Below are 14,309 nucleotides of genomic sequence, written 5' to 3' on the forward strand. Positions count from 1 at the left end.
TTGGCCAAATAAATGCTAATGTTTCTCCATGTCTGCTGGATGTATAAATAAGCCAATGTTTGCTAACATATTAATTGTATAATGTGATAATATGTCTATGTTGTGTTGGAGCTTCTTATGCAGCTACCAAGTGGACAAAAAATGGATTTAGTGTCTGGTCAGACAGAAAGGCAAAGGGAATTTTAGAGGGAGCATAATTGCACAAAAAAAGTATGGAAAATCGTGAGTAGTAGTGCAAAAGACACAGAGCATGCATTCAGTATGTTTCAATTTGAGCAAACACTGCATATTCCAGGTTGTATGAATGTGCTTCATAAACATACAGAGACAAGACAAAACGTTTTGTCTAAACCCACCGTTAAGAGCTTTAAGAGAAAGTGGTACCACTATTTAAGTTTTATTTAAGCTGTAACTATTGCCCTTTAATCACCATTAATACAAATTAGACATTTATTGAGGCTTTATAAAGCAGGAATGAACTATTGTAAAAAAGAACTTTTGCACTGATAGGTTAGTTAAAAAATGCTATGCTAGAGTATGATTTACATTAGTTGGATTTTTCACAAACTAGATGTTCTTATTAGTTACAGCTTATAAAGCCTATAAAGGTTGTACTGAAATTTTTTCAACAAATGTGAAAAACCCTGTTCTAGTTTAAATAATTATATTAGAGATTGATTAGTATGGCTAGAACACTTCTTCCAGGGGTTGCAGGACTGTTATGTTGTTAATAAAATCTCTCTGCATACTGTAATTTCTTTACTGTCAAACACGATGGAGGTGTTGCTGCTCTTTCCTGTTACATAAAAGCCTTCTGGAAAGAAGTTTACAAAATAAGCCTCAATCAAATAAAGCAAGACATCATCATTTACACTGAAGTCTTTGCAGCATATTACTCCAATCCATAGTCTCAGTACCTGTCTGAGACAAGATCCACATCATCCATAAGCATGTAAACACTGCTGTGTGAGGCTTATTGGACTGAAGCTCAATAAAGCCTTGCACATGTGTGTGTCCATGTTTGTGTGTACTCGTGCAATATACATATATGTATGGGTATGAAAAGCATTAGAGAGAGGTCCTTTTTTCTGCCCTATTACACATCAATGCACACAACTCTTTCCTGCGTAGGTGAGTATTGACTGATTGAAAGAATTATGTCACACAAAACACACAAGGTGTTTATGTTGATTTAGAGTAAAGATCCTGTACATAAGGAAGACACTTTAAAATCAGTTTCTTATTCACGTTATATTTGTGCATCAAAAAGTCCACTGTGTTTTTAGCCATGTTAGCAGTATGGCTTAATAGCTTAATGGATGGTAATGGCAGTGTGTCTAACGTTGGTCCACCACTTTGTTTCAGACGGAAATATCTCAACAGCTACTGGATGGACTGCAGTGAAATTTAGTACAGACATCCATGTTTCCCAGAAGGTGTATCCTAATGACTTTTGTCCCCACCGTCCCCTGACTGTTTCTCTCACACTACCTTGAGGTTTTTCAGACAGGTGAAAATGAGGCAGCAGGAGAAGGACCAAAATGCAGATAGTCCAGGCAGATAGGGATAGTTCAATTATTTAACGACCAGTTGAAGATGCAAATAAGCTTACAGGTACACGTAGCTCGAAAAGCAAATAAACATGGCAACAAAGGAACTATCTGACAAATGCCTGGGGAACAGGGGCTGGTTTATGTGTTCTGTGGCTGACAAGGAAATGAGGCGCAAGTGAGGAGATGGGTAAGGAAGCTCAGGTGAGGGGAATGAGGTAATTGCAGGCAAAGGGGAGTGGCAGGATCTGGTACCACATGAGAGAAAACGTATATCAAAGCCTGTTGCACACCGTTTCATAGAAACGTGTCGCTCAACCTTGAAACCTTAGCTAAGCGGTGCACACTGTCTGAGCAATGTGGGAATGTGGAAGAACTATTTGATGGATTGCCGTGAAATTTGGTACAGACACTCATGTTCCCCTCAGGATGATTTATAATAACTTTGGTGATTATACCTGCTCAACATCAGTCCATTAGCAATTAGCTCATAGCAATGCTGCGCTTCAGTACAGCTTCACAGAACCGCCAGGCTGTAGACTCTTGTTTTTCTCTAAAAGCAGCATAACTAACAGAGGCCCCTTTCTTATTTCTTTCCTTCCTCTGTCTTTCACACTGGTTAAACCTAGTCTTCTTTTCTCCTCTACACATTTGTCTCCCCTCCTTGTTTTGCATTCACTCTATAGCCAGAGGGCACAATCACACAACCAGAAAGCCAGTCAGGAAGCTTATTAAACATGACACTCACTGAGCACACTCAATATAGGCGAAGGACATAGGCTCTGAGGTCTACGTGCCAATTAGGAAAATCTGATCAATCATAGCAGTCAATGTGGACTCTCTCTCTCTCTCTCTCTCTCTCTCTATCTGTTTTTCCCTCCTCTCTGTTGTTGTCTCTCTTTTTGCTTCACTTGCACATTATCTCCTCTAGTCACCATCCTTCTCATCTACTTTGAAAATACTTCTCAGCTATACTCACCAGCACTGCTGTTGCACACAATCACACACAGCTTGTTACAAAATAAACAGGGAATAGACAGTTGCCGTCTACAAGCACCCCACACTCCGGCGAGCTATTCATCACAATTTAGCCACAGCATTAGACACTGAGGGACAATAACGCCCTCTCTAGAATACCATCCAAAACACAAACAGCTACACACTTCTCCTCCCATGATGCTCATTTCCCTCTCACGCATTTTAATTCCCGCTAAGCTGTCTGTCATTTGTCTTTTTTCTCTTTAAAAACTAGGCTACACCATTCAAGTGAATTTAAAGAGAAAGTCAGTGAAACTGAAAAATGCCTGAGAATGTTTTTGTAATTATAATCCATGTATTATATGAGTAGATTACTAAACATAGCCACAGTCAATTGAGTATTTGATCTATTTATATATATTTTGTGTTTTTGTATATTTTTTCACACATTTCTGACATGTCTGCTATTGGTGTTTCAAAGATCTTTATGATCAGCCTTTTCACATAGCCTGTAAGTGATGGTATGACCGCAACAACATAATGTTATGTTACTTGTCCCAAGCCTCATATATGTGAGGATAGGTTTTTCTATATTCAGGCCTAGTAAAAATGTCAAAAAAGGGAGTTTACACATGAAGCATTGGTATTAGATCTGTGTGTGTGTGTGTGTGAAATACATAAACAGTCGGTTTTCTAATGCACATTTTTTCTGACACAACTTAATGTAATACTTTCTCATTAACTCAATAAAATGTGACCCAAACTAGGGTACATTGACTTGAAATTGGATTTCGGTTAAATGCACAAGTGATTAAAAGCCACCATTAAAAATTGCCTTTATTTTTTCCTTGTTAATGTAACCACTCTATTATTTAAAGTACTGATTCATCTCTTAAAACATTTAAGGAAATATGATTAGAAATATTAGATTTGAAGCACTGACAGCTACACCAGCATATGGCTGTTTTGCAGTCCTTGCTGTAAACATATTGAGATATTTAAATTCTATAGGCGAGATTTTGTATTTATCTGTCATCTTAACTTCTCCTGATCCCTCTCCACCTTCGTTCTCATCAAGCCACTGATGGAGTGCACTGATGGAGTGCTGCAGGAAAAGGTACTTCTTAAGGTCTTGTCAAAAGCTTGTTGAGAGGAGGTAATAGACCTGCTAGACTGGTGATGATGAAAAAGAGAGATCTGCTCACAGGATCTAATTTCAGCACCAGTGACTAGAATGCTGTAGGCTAAAGCTTGTTTTGTGTGCATAAAGTATTAAAGTGCACTAGCACCACCTGTAGACAGGTTGGGTACATGCAAAGCTTCAAGCCATTAAAAATAATGTGATTCAACATCCACAGTATAAATGCACATCTGTATACAAATAAACCATATAATTATTATAATAACACTTCTAGTATTGAGCATTAAAGTTCGTCCTTTACATTGGAAACAGCATTTCACAGCTTTCATCAGCAGATTGAGGGATAAAAGCTCATAAAAGCAAGACAAATAAAAGACAGAAAGTTGTCCTTGAGTTAGGATTATTTTGTCAAACATATGTAATTTATTAGGAAGATGATGGATCACTGTACATGGATTTTTTATTTTAAAAATATATTGTAGCCTCTGTTCTTTGAACATTTAACATTCACAAGTATAACAGGTGGTGATGTGGTTTAGGATTTGTTTAAATTGTTGTTTAAATCACAAAAATAACAAATTCTGTCAGTGTAATCTTTAGTATAGCACTAACTTTGCTGTCCAACTTGTGACTCCCACTTTCATCCAGCAGATGGCGCCACAACTAAGAATAAAACTTGCTAAGTCTGATGTTATTAAATTGAGCTTTTAATATTTATAATTAATAAAGTTAAACTACAGTTCACATTCATACTCAACTGTAACCACGACTAATTTCTGTTCAATTTATGTTTTGTTGGCAACTGGAGCCCTTTAATATGAATCACATTGCCTCCAGCACACTGGGTGTGTACATGGGTGTGTAAGGTGAATGCTGCAAATATGTCACAAACACACATTTACATACATAAATGGTGGGGGAGCAGGAATGGAAGTCACTGGTCTGTTTAAGGTCAAGGGTTAAGACATTTCAAATTCTGGCCATGAATATTATTTATTTACAGGATTTCATACCTTATAAAGTCTTTTGGCTCTGTCACAAATTACTGAACCCGTAACGATGACAGCTGGAAGCTCTATGTGGAATACTGGCTTTCCAAATGACAAAACAAACATAATAAGAGAAACATGAAAAACACCAATAATTTATTTGACCAGATATGAAACAGATAGAAACTGACACACGCTGGAACAGAAAACCACTGAAGGCAGATCCCCAACTTCTTCCATGTCAGTGTCCGAGGGCAGAAAGGAAGCTGCTGTATGTAGGTAATGACTGTATTCCCATAGACTCCACTGGATATCAAGTTCAGCCTCGATTTAAAAAGGTGTGGTGGGGTAAAAGTGTGTATAGTGCAGCACACAGGTAGGTCATCTTGAGGTGTGTTCTCACAGTGACAGACAGCCAGCAGCTTCACACAGAAGACCAGAGGGCCCCTGGAAATAAAGAATATAATGATCAGACACTGTTGCTGAAGCACCATGGTCACAAAGACAAACCTTTAAACTCTTCAAGACAGTTGACTAACAGGTTTGGGGCCTATGCATGCGGGTGAGACACTGCACTTAGGTCCAAATCTACGTCCAGACGAGGCCAATATCTGTAGGGTTGTTTTGTTTCAACGTTGTTTTCTCTACTAATTTAGAAGCAGACAAGTCTCACAGGCCTCAAGTTACTCTCATTAGCCGACTGTAGCAAGACAAGTTCCCACGTTACCATTCAAGCCAAATCCAGCTTCTTCTGAGTCTCTGACAGTTTCTCTTGCAGCCGTTTCTTCCTCCAGTCCAGAAACTTCCTCCGCATCCTGTTCGCCTGCCAGCCCGCCAGGAAGCCGGCAGCGAACGAAGCCACGACCGCGACCTGTAGTGTCCTCTCCGAGACCTCTGCCATGTTCACCTCTGGCTGACAGATGCACACATTTGTGGGAGCCGCATGAAAATAACTGGTACGCTCATACAGGAAGTGAACGGCTTCTAATCTCGCGATACTAAAGCAAGCAGCGCGTTAATCTCGCACTCTTCAAAGTAAAGGTCCGAAACCCTCTTGAGGTTCCATTGTTAAAATAGATTAAATGAACATGTATGTATACTACTGATGATGATAATAATGATGATAATAATAATAATAATAATAATAATAATAATAATGAGGCCAGAATTCATTAAACAAGGAGTTTTATTTTGTCTGTAAAAAGTCTGCTTTAAAAACATTATATTAATAAGAAAAGGAAGGTCATTAGGGAGCCAAATTTGATGATAAAAATGTGTGTACATTTCTCGTTGTGGAAATAGCTCCTGTGCAACAAAACTGCCACATTTCCTGTAAATCATTTAAATCAATTTATCACACTGAAAATTGGAAAATAAAAGGTGAAATTTTAACTCACTAGGGCTCAAGACAGCCATGAAATACAGAATTCATACATAGCCATACATGCTGTACTCACATATGTCTGTGGCACACTGACTTTAACAAAGTTAAACAAAACACACAGAACGCAAAAGATTAAAGTGAGTAACAAGTACTGTACAGTCAGATCAAAAAAAAGCATTGTGTTTAGCCACACATTGTACGAGTTTGTCATATACTGCATGTGATTGATCATTAATGTGTTTACAAATTGTTTGTACATTTTTTATATGTCAGAACTGTATTTGGTTGCTGCAAAAAACTGTTATTATTAATGCTCAAGACATGTTACTTAATCACTTTTCACAGTTTGGAAATTAAATACTGCTTAATCAATAGGCAGAACAAAACATGACTCAGAGGCATTTATATTAAAAGTTACTGAAGAGGTATTGCATGAGAGGAATGTAAACTGTAGCTTTATCTGGAAGAGATAGTGATTAACTGTATAAGGAGAGTGATTAAATTGTTAAGTGTTATGGTCGTAGTGGCAGTAATGGTTTCCGTGAGCACCAAGTTGTATGAGTTTGCTACAAGTTGCTTTCACTCACACCACTTATGAAACCCCAAGTAAAACAGAAGCCTCATCAGCTAGGTTGCAAAGTGGCCTGCTATTCAGTATTGACATTTTAAAACCAGTGAGTATCACATGATAGACAATTCACGAGAGCACGCTGAAAAGCCCCAGCGTCTTTCTTTCCTGTCATTATGTGCGCTGTGTGATTATAAGCACCTCTGAATGGTACAACGCCTCATCGGTTGCACTGTTTTGCTGGGCTGTGGTTTGTGGTAAAAATGTTCATGTTAGCAAATCACTTCGTTTCACAACAGCAAAGTTTCTAATGCTGTTTTTCATGTTCATGTTGTTTTAATATTGAAATAAGACCATGAAACTAAACAGAATTGATTAGAAAAAGTGAATATCTCATCCTTGGGTCAAGATTTTCTCACTTATATTAAGGTTAATTCCTTTAATTTTGATTTACTCAAGAGTGACTCACACTAGCTACTGGTCAAACGATTTCAAATAAATATAAAGATTTCAATACTTGCTGAAAAGTGTCCAAGATCAGTTATTAGTTACAGTTTGTGTGTAGGAGTGATACCCGGGTTAATGTTATCACCACTTTTCAACAATACTTATTAACAAAAGAATATTTTAAAAGTGCAGCAGTATTGTGCCGTAACCAAATACTTGTTTAAGTTTAAATATGATATAGAGGTAAAGCACCATACAAGATTGTTAAGTTCCCTGTCTCTGTGGGTCTTCGGAGGTGTTGATACGGCATCCGCGATTAAGATCTGCACAAATAACAGTAAGTTGTGTGCAGACTGCAGTGTGGACGTCAATATAGGTCAATGGTTTTGATATAGAGTAGCTGCCATCTGCGTGGAGCTGAACTATTTACAACCTAAAGCCATTCCCAGTAAAGATAGATACCCAGTAAACAATGATGGAAATTAAATAATTGCTTCAACTGTAAATAGTCTTAATATGTACAGTCAACACGTCCAATTTCTGTCAACAAAATGTGGTTGCAGATGCAGTAAAAGCCAACAAGTGATCCCAAGGCGTTCATGATGTATTGCTGATGGTGGAGAAAGTTTGAGAGAATCAGCTGTGGTGCAGTTTTAGTGAAAGGTGATCAGCAAGTCACAACCGATTCTGTTTAAGCCTGTCGATGTGGTAACAGAGTTTAAGCGCAGGGCCCAGCTTCAGTCCCAGATACTTCATCATCATCTCGCTTTTCAGCAAGAGCAGAGCGTCTCCGTCTATCTCCTGAAACACATCACAGAACCATGTGATTAATAGCATCTAAAATATGACACATTTTTCACCTGTTTATGTGGTTAACTTTATGGATAGAGTAATAAAACGATGCTTTAAATTCTGCACCTGTATCATCACTGCAAGAAATAATATATAAAGTATTGTACCAACCAAAAGCTACCATATAATAAAGTTGAAAACAGTGTCAAAATAACTAATAAAAAGGCATTAACAGCAAGTTTTATATATAAAATAAAGCCCCCTTTATTACCAACCCTATCCTGTGCTCAAGCTGTTTCAAAGCCTTGCAGCTATCATAAGAAAATCCTGGTCACTTTAAATATTAAGCCGTAGTCCTGCCTGAGGATCAGAGGCAGCACAGTGGTTTATGGGGAGTTAAAAGGCTTGTAATATAGCTTGGGGCCCGGCCCTTACTATGCTTTAAAAATTCTGTAATAGTCTTCATTTAGTTTCCATATCTGCTGATCTTTATGTATCAGACAGAGTTTTAAGCTAAAGTGTACCCTACCTCTTGCAAGCAGTTTCCTGCTTTAATGCCCCAATGCACACTGGGATGTAAAGCTGTGTTCCGATACGTTTAGTATTACAGTAACAGTCAATGGCCATGGGCTACAAGGTAGTCTGGACTCACATGCTTCCTGAATGCATCAGCGTGGGGTCCCAGGGCTTGGGGATCAGCATCTTTGATGAACCAAATGACCTCCTCAACACCCCAGCTGGATGGGTCCTTACCAGTAGGACGCTTGCACTCTCCAGAGTCTGGCATCGGACTGTATGCTAGGTGGCACAAGGGAACAGGTGGAGTGAAGATGCTAAAATGCTTAAACGTAATGCATATCCAAATAAACAAATAAACAAAACACTGACAGTCTTATAATGTCACCTGACAAGTTCCACAGCAGAAAGGTTGAACTTTAAAGAACAGTCTGACATTTTGGGGAATTTGTTTATTCCCTTCCTTGCTGAGATTTAGATGAGAAGATCAATACTCTTGCAGCTGTCTGTTAAATATGAAGCTACAGCCAAGAGATAGTTAGCTTAGCTTTAGTTCGTATAAAAATTAGAAACAGAGGGAAACAACTCGGCTGACTCTGTTTGAGGGAAACAAAAGGCCTACCAGACCCTCTAAAACTCACTCATTAACCCTCATTTGTTTAATCCACACAAAGAACAACAGCAATGTAATTCAATATTTGGCAGTATATTCTATTTCTAGTTCCCATCTGTTCAAAATGCTTCAAAATAAAATTTTGTTCATGGTCAACAAAAAAAGAGTACAGCAATTTTTTAAGGGTTTCCCAGATTAGTCGCTCTGCCACACAGGTGTTTAACATTAAGCTGACTGATTCCAGTTGAAGTTGGGCGAAGCTAGGATGGAAATTACATGAGGTCACCCATGTCGACAGACCAATGAGAATGATAAAGTGTAAGTTATCACGCTTCAATGGGTGCAACGAGAGAAAGAGACAGAGAGATCAAGCACACTTGGCACATACCTCCACTGTGCTAAAAGGAGGTCGAATCAGGCAAATAAGTGGAAATGCCTTTGCAGGTGGACCATATGTGTACAGGACCTTTAATGCTTTAGCGCAAAGCGGTTAAGCCTTTTAAAAGGTGTAAATGACAGCAATATATATAAAATCTTTTACTGCAAACCAAATTTACCAACGGGTTCCTGAACCTGGCCTGCTTTGTATAACACCATCTGTGCTCTTCTGTTCTTAGTGAATGTACATCTGAATATAAAACACGGCCTCACCATTCCTGTTTCCTTCCTGGAAGCTTCCTGGGCTTGATGCTTGTCTGCACAAACCCATTGGAGTAGAGCAAATGCTGCCACGGTAACCATAGGATTGCTTTGGTGGGTACTGTGACGTCATGACATTGAAGGCAGAGTCACTGGGATCTACAGCGTAGCGCTTGGAGTCCACCGGTGGGTCGCATAAGAAGTCATCAGGCATTGGCGTCTCTGCTGGAGGAGGAAGGACAGGAAGTGGCGTCATTAAAGCCCAGCCCATTTGGAAAATGTTGTCTTTTTAGGGTGGCAATGTAGGTCTGTCAACAGTTCAAACTTTTCCTTATCCTGTGAAATATATGGATTGGTGCAAAGGTTTGTACATGGTTCTCAGAGGATCCTCATGATTTTGGCAACTCCCTGAATTTGTTGATACTTTGGTTTATGAATAAATACCCGCCAAACTAATGACATTCAGCCTCAGCTGTACTTTATATTGAGTGCTAATTATCAAACTTGCTAACACACTAAGCAAACACGATTCATGCGGTAAACATTAGTCTATACATGCAGCAACATCCTCATGTTAGCATTGTCTTTCTGACCATGTTCGGATGCTTAAATTAGCATTTAGCTCCGCCTCAAAGAGTGGCTGCAGACTCTAAAAAAGACGATTTATTCAACATTCAACACTAAAATAACAGCATTGGCAATATAAAGTCAGCAGGCTTATGTACTGTATTAGTCAGCAGTTCCATTTTTAATGTCCTTTACATAGTGAGTTAAATAAATGCACAGGTATGCTGCTTGAAGCATCTTCAGCCTGTAACTGTGTGGATGTAAAACAGCTGAAAGGTAGTCAGTAATTCCTTTGAATCTGCTTCCTTTGTGCCAACCGTTTTTCAGCTTGTCAATAATGTAGGTGCCTGCTGGTTATGCCAGAGCTGGGCAGTTATAGATTTACCAGATGACAGATTTATAAGACTAAAATACTCCACTGAGATGATTCTGAATTACCTCTACTTTGGGCTTACACAAAGGTCAAATGCATTGTATTGTGTTCTGAAAAATCAATTATGTGATAAGATCTGCGCATGTGAGTTTGGAGGCTTATATATTGACACACACACAAATGCACACACACACACAGTACAGAACGACCTTCATATAACACAATTAATGCTTATTATTTGAATATTTGAGAAACAGTTCTTTTACATCTTTACAACCTAACACTTCAAATATTCTTGAAAAAGCAATGTAGATACTAGAAATAATAAATGTATGTAAAAAAAAAAAGATAATATAACAAACGTATTAGGATTTGAAACGGAATGTACATTGCATGCAGTATCCACCAAAAAAATCCACAAAATACAAAGATTTTTGAAATGCTTCTCTATTTCACCAGACACATGATTTACATATGCGTTTGGGTGGCACCGCAGGGGGAGCACTGGTTTGTAGTATGTGTATATATATGTGTGTGTGTGTGTGCACGCCTTGCTTCTGTATGTCTACAGTCTGACATCAAACACTTTTCATGATTTGCAAGAACAAAGAGCAAAGCGCTGGTCCTTGACACATGAGATTCCCATTCCCACCTCAAATACACTAAAGACATCTTTAAATATTTGTTTATTCAGAGCAGGACAGGCCACGAGGGAAAAAAAGGAGAGAAAAAATGAAAGCGGGACATAAAGGATGGCTGTATTTTTTTATGAATTAAAAATGTCTGATTTTCTCCAGAGCCGACACGACGAAGGATTGAAAGTGAATAAAAGAGAAGATATGATTTTAAAGCATGTTAACATACACAATAAACCCACAAAAACTAGATCGCAGACGCGCACTCAAGTGTAATGTTTTACATGTAAACGCATACGTCGTCACAGAGAACAAGTCTTCTGTGTATTTAGAGAACAAAGAAGAAAGACGCCACACTCACACTTGCACAGACAGAAGCGTATATTCTAGCACTAAACTGAAGTCACAGGCGATACAGAAACAAAAGAGAGGAAGGAAGGGTTCATTTCATACCATAAAACTCACACACACACAAGTCAAGCTGTGAGTGTATAATACTTGTAAGGATATTAGGACCACCTTCCAACCACACTGAATGGCTCCAGGTCTCAAGTCTTAAAAAAACCCCATTAGACGTAACTCAACCTTCTTGCTTCTCTAATATCATATCCCCTCTGCTTTCTTAACACTACATTTCCTGATTTCACTCTGTACAGACCTGCTATCATTTATGATAGTATTACTAGACAGAAAAGGTGAAGATGATGAGTGTGTGTGTGTGTGTGTCTGCATGTGGTTCTGGCATGTGGTGTAACCTGTTAGACTTGTGGAGTGGCAAGAGTGGGACAGATAGCAGCATCCTGTGGGAGGGAGCCATCTCAGTTCTCGTGTGCTGCTGGGAGGAGAGTCTAGCTAGTGGTGAATCACCATCCTGGACTTCAGCTAACACACACACAACCACACCACACACACACACCAACAGTGGTTTTTCAGTATAAAGAAAACATATACAAGGATGCAAGGGATGCACATCAGAAAACAAAATTGTTGGATTGATCCAAATTCTTTTTGCAACAAATGTGACTTATGGCTGATAGGTGTCACCACAGTGGGCTGTGGTAGCAAATAACAGGAATTTGGACATAGCTTTAGACATATTCAGTCATCCACTTAAATGTTAGAAGGATGGAATTTTTAACCTGTTGGTGGCACTAGATGAAAAGTAAGGTAATCAAAAAAAAATGTAGGTCGCTAAAACCAATTCCAATTCCAACAGCCCTCCCACTATAAATATCACTACCATACCAATTATAATAACCGTTGCCAATCCCATTACCAGTTGCCAATACCAATACCACGTTCATTTCCAGTTCCAACATCCCAAGGGGCCCAGTTTAATTCTGGTCAAGGACCTGTGTTGCATGTTAAAGCTTCTCTTTCACAACATTTCCTGTCTATATCTAGACAGCAGGTTGCTTAATAAAAGCAAAATACCAAAACATGATCTCAAGAAATACCACTAACAATAATAGTGCCAATATCAATATCATTACTGATGACAAAAGTAATACCAATACTAACATATTTATAGGTAGCAGCAATAGCAATGTGTGATGTATTGTGAATTGTGATGTCAATCATTAAAGGTAACTAGGTACAAGTGGCAATATGGAGCTATGTTTTGATGAGTGGGTCCCTGATTTGTTTGGATCTCATGCTCAACTAGCACACATGAGGAGGCGCATATATGTGACATTCACAGTCCTACATTTTCCACGCTGTTCCACAATTCCACTATTGGACAGTTGATGGTGGCATTATGCCAAAAAACCTAGCAATGCACCAGCAAATGCACAGAAGAAGAGGACTGCTAGCTATGTAAGCATGGATGTAAACAATGAAGGTTTTAATAAATGTATAAATTGCATTTGCAGACATTTTATGAGGCAGGAAACATTTGTTCTGCCACAAGGAAACACCCCTTGTACACCTTTAATTGAGAAATCTGAATGTAAACATAACATTTGTTTACAGGATCTCTTTAAATATATATCATGGTTATTAAAAATGGTGACTGACTTACCTTAAAGCCAGGTTTCCTGCCTCTCTTCTTCGGGACCTTGATAGGCAACATAGGCTCAACGTAGTGACTCTGGAACTCAAGCTTACGGATAGGAGGCCGTCCTCTCTTCCTGCCAGGCACCTTACCCTGGGGCCCCGCTATGAACTGGGGGCCGAGAGTGGGGGTCTGCATCTCTGAGCTGGCAGACAGGGTACTCATCAGACCTGAGAGAGATTTTATTAAATGTAATTTCAAAGTAACAGGAAGTGGACGCTTTAAACTGTATGCACCACTGCCTCCAAACTAGAGTGGAAACTTAGATGTAGATGTGAGACTACCCCCCTCCACACACACATACACACACACACAGAATTGTATTTTTTATTTTTATTTTATTATTATTCATACTTTTCATATGCTGTTCTATTTAATAAATCAATAAATCACCTCCTATTGCAATTTTCAACATCTGATGAAAAGAAATCAATGAGAAATCAATTTTGTTCAGGATTAAGTTGTAGACTTCCATCTATGCAAGGTCATTAGGCCACAGCATAGGGTAACTCCTAAAAAAACATTCAGTCTGTAGAAGGTGATTCAGTGTAGTTAAAACAGTTAAAATATTAACAAAACCATTTGTATGTAGCAATCGAGTAAGGGAAGAGTCCCCCTCCCAACACGTATCATTGCTATCTGTGGTAGCCCACACAACTTGGCTGATTTTGGACATTAGCCAAGTTGGCATTTAGCCAACTTTCCCTCCCACGTGACCCACCGTTTGACAATTAACACAGGAGCACATGCGTTACCTTTTTTCGTCCTTGGGAAAGGAGAAATAGGACAACCCTTGCCCACTATTAGAACAATTTATCATTGCACACCTGCGAGGCATTTTCTTCTTTTTAAATTTTTATTGATATTTAGCGCTATTGAGCGGGACATTGGTGTTTTTTTTTAAGGTGACAATACTGTACCATATGTATCCTGTATTCCTAAACACAAGAATAACACAACAAGTACTCAAATTCAATTTATTTCCCATGTAAATTTCACAGTACATACATAACGATAGGCAGATAAAAGTGCCAGCAACCAAAAAAAAGTTGCTGTGTTAA

The 14,309-nt window shown here is 38.7% G+C and overlaps 2 protein-coding genes across 2 annotated transcripts; both read right to left on the bottom strand.

Moving 5' to 3' along the window:
* Positions 1-4,786: 4,786 nt before the first annotated feature.
* On the bottom strand, positions 4,787-5,643 carry LOC118341030 (mitoregulin-like). The gene is made up of 2 exons (XM_035679199.1): positions 5,386-5,643; positions 4,787-5,105 (listed from the first exon to the last, which is right to left on the bottom strand). The coding sequence occupies exon 1, from the start codon at positions 5,557-5,559 to the stop codon at positions 5,389-5,391; it is 171 nt and encodes a 56-aa protein (XP_035535092.1). The 5' UTR covers positions 5,560-5,643; the 3' UTR covers positions 4,787-5,105; positions 5,386-5,388.
* A 189-nt stretch (positions 5,644-5,832) lies between these two features.
* On the bottom strand, positions 5,833-9,873 carry LOC118340959 (sex comb on midleg-like protein 4). Its single transcript, XM_035679127.1, has 3 exons — positions 9,630-9,873; positions 8,502-8,647; positions 5,833-7,858 (listed from the first exon to the last, which is right to left on the bottom strand). Exons 1-3 carry the CDS (start codon positions 9,871-9,873, stop codon positions 7,733-7,735), a joined length of 516 nt encoding a protein of 171 aa, XP_035535020.1. The 3' UTR covers positions 5,833-7,732.
* Between the last annotated feature and the right edge of the window lie 4,436 nt (positions 9,874-14,309).

The sequence above is a fragment of the Morone saxatilis genome, unplaced genomic scaffold, assembly GCF_004916995.1.
Source record: "Morone saxatilis isolate NCDOM2014 unplaced genomic scaffold, NCSU_SB_2.0 Contig7, whole genome shotgun sequence".
NCBI classification, from domain to species: Eukaryota; Metazoa; Chordata; class Actinopteri; family Moronidae; genus Morone; species Morone saxatilis.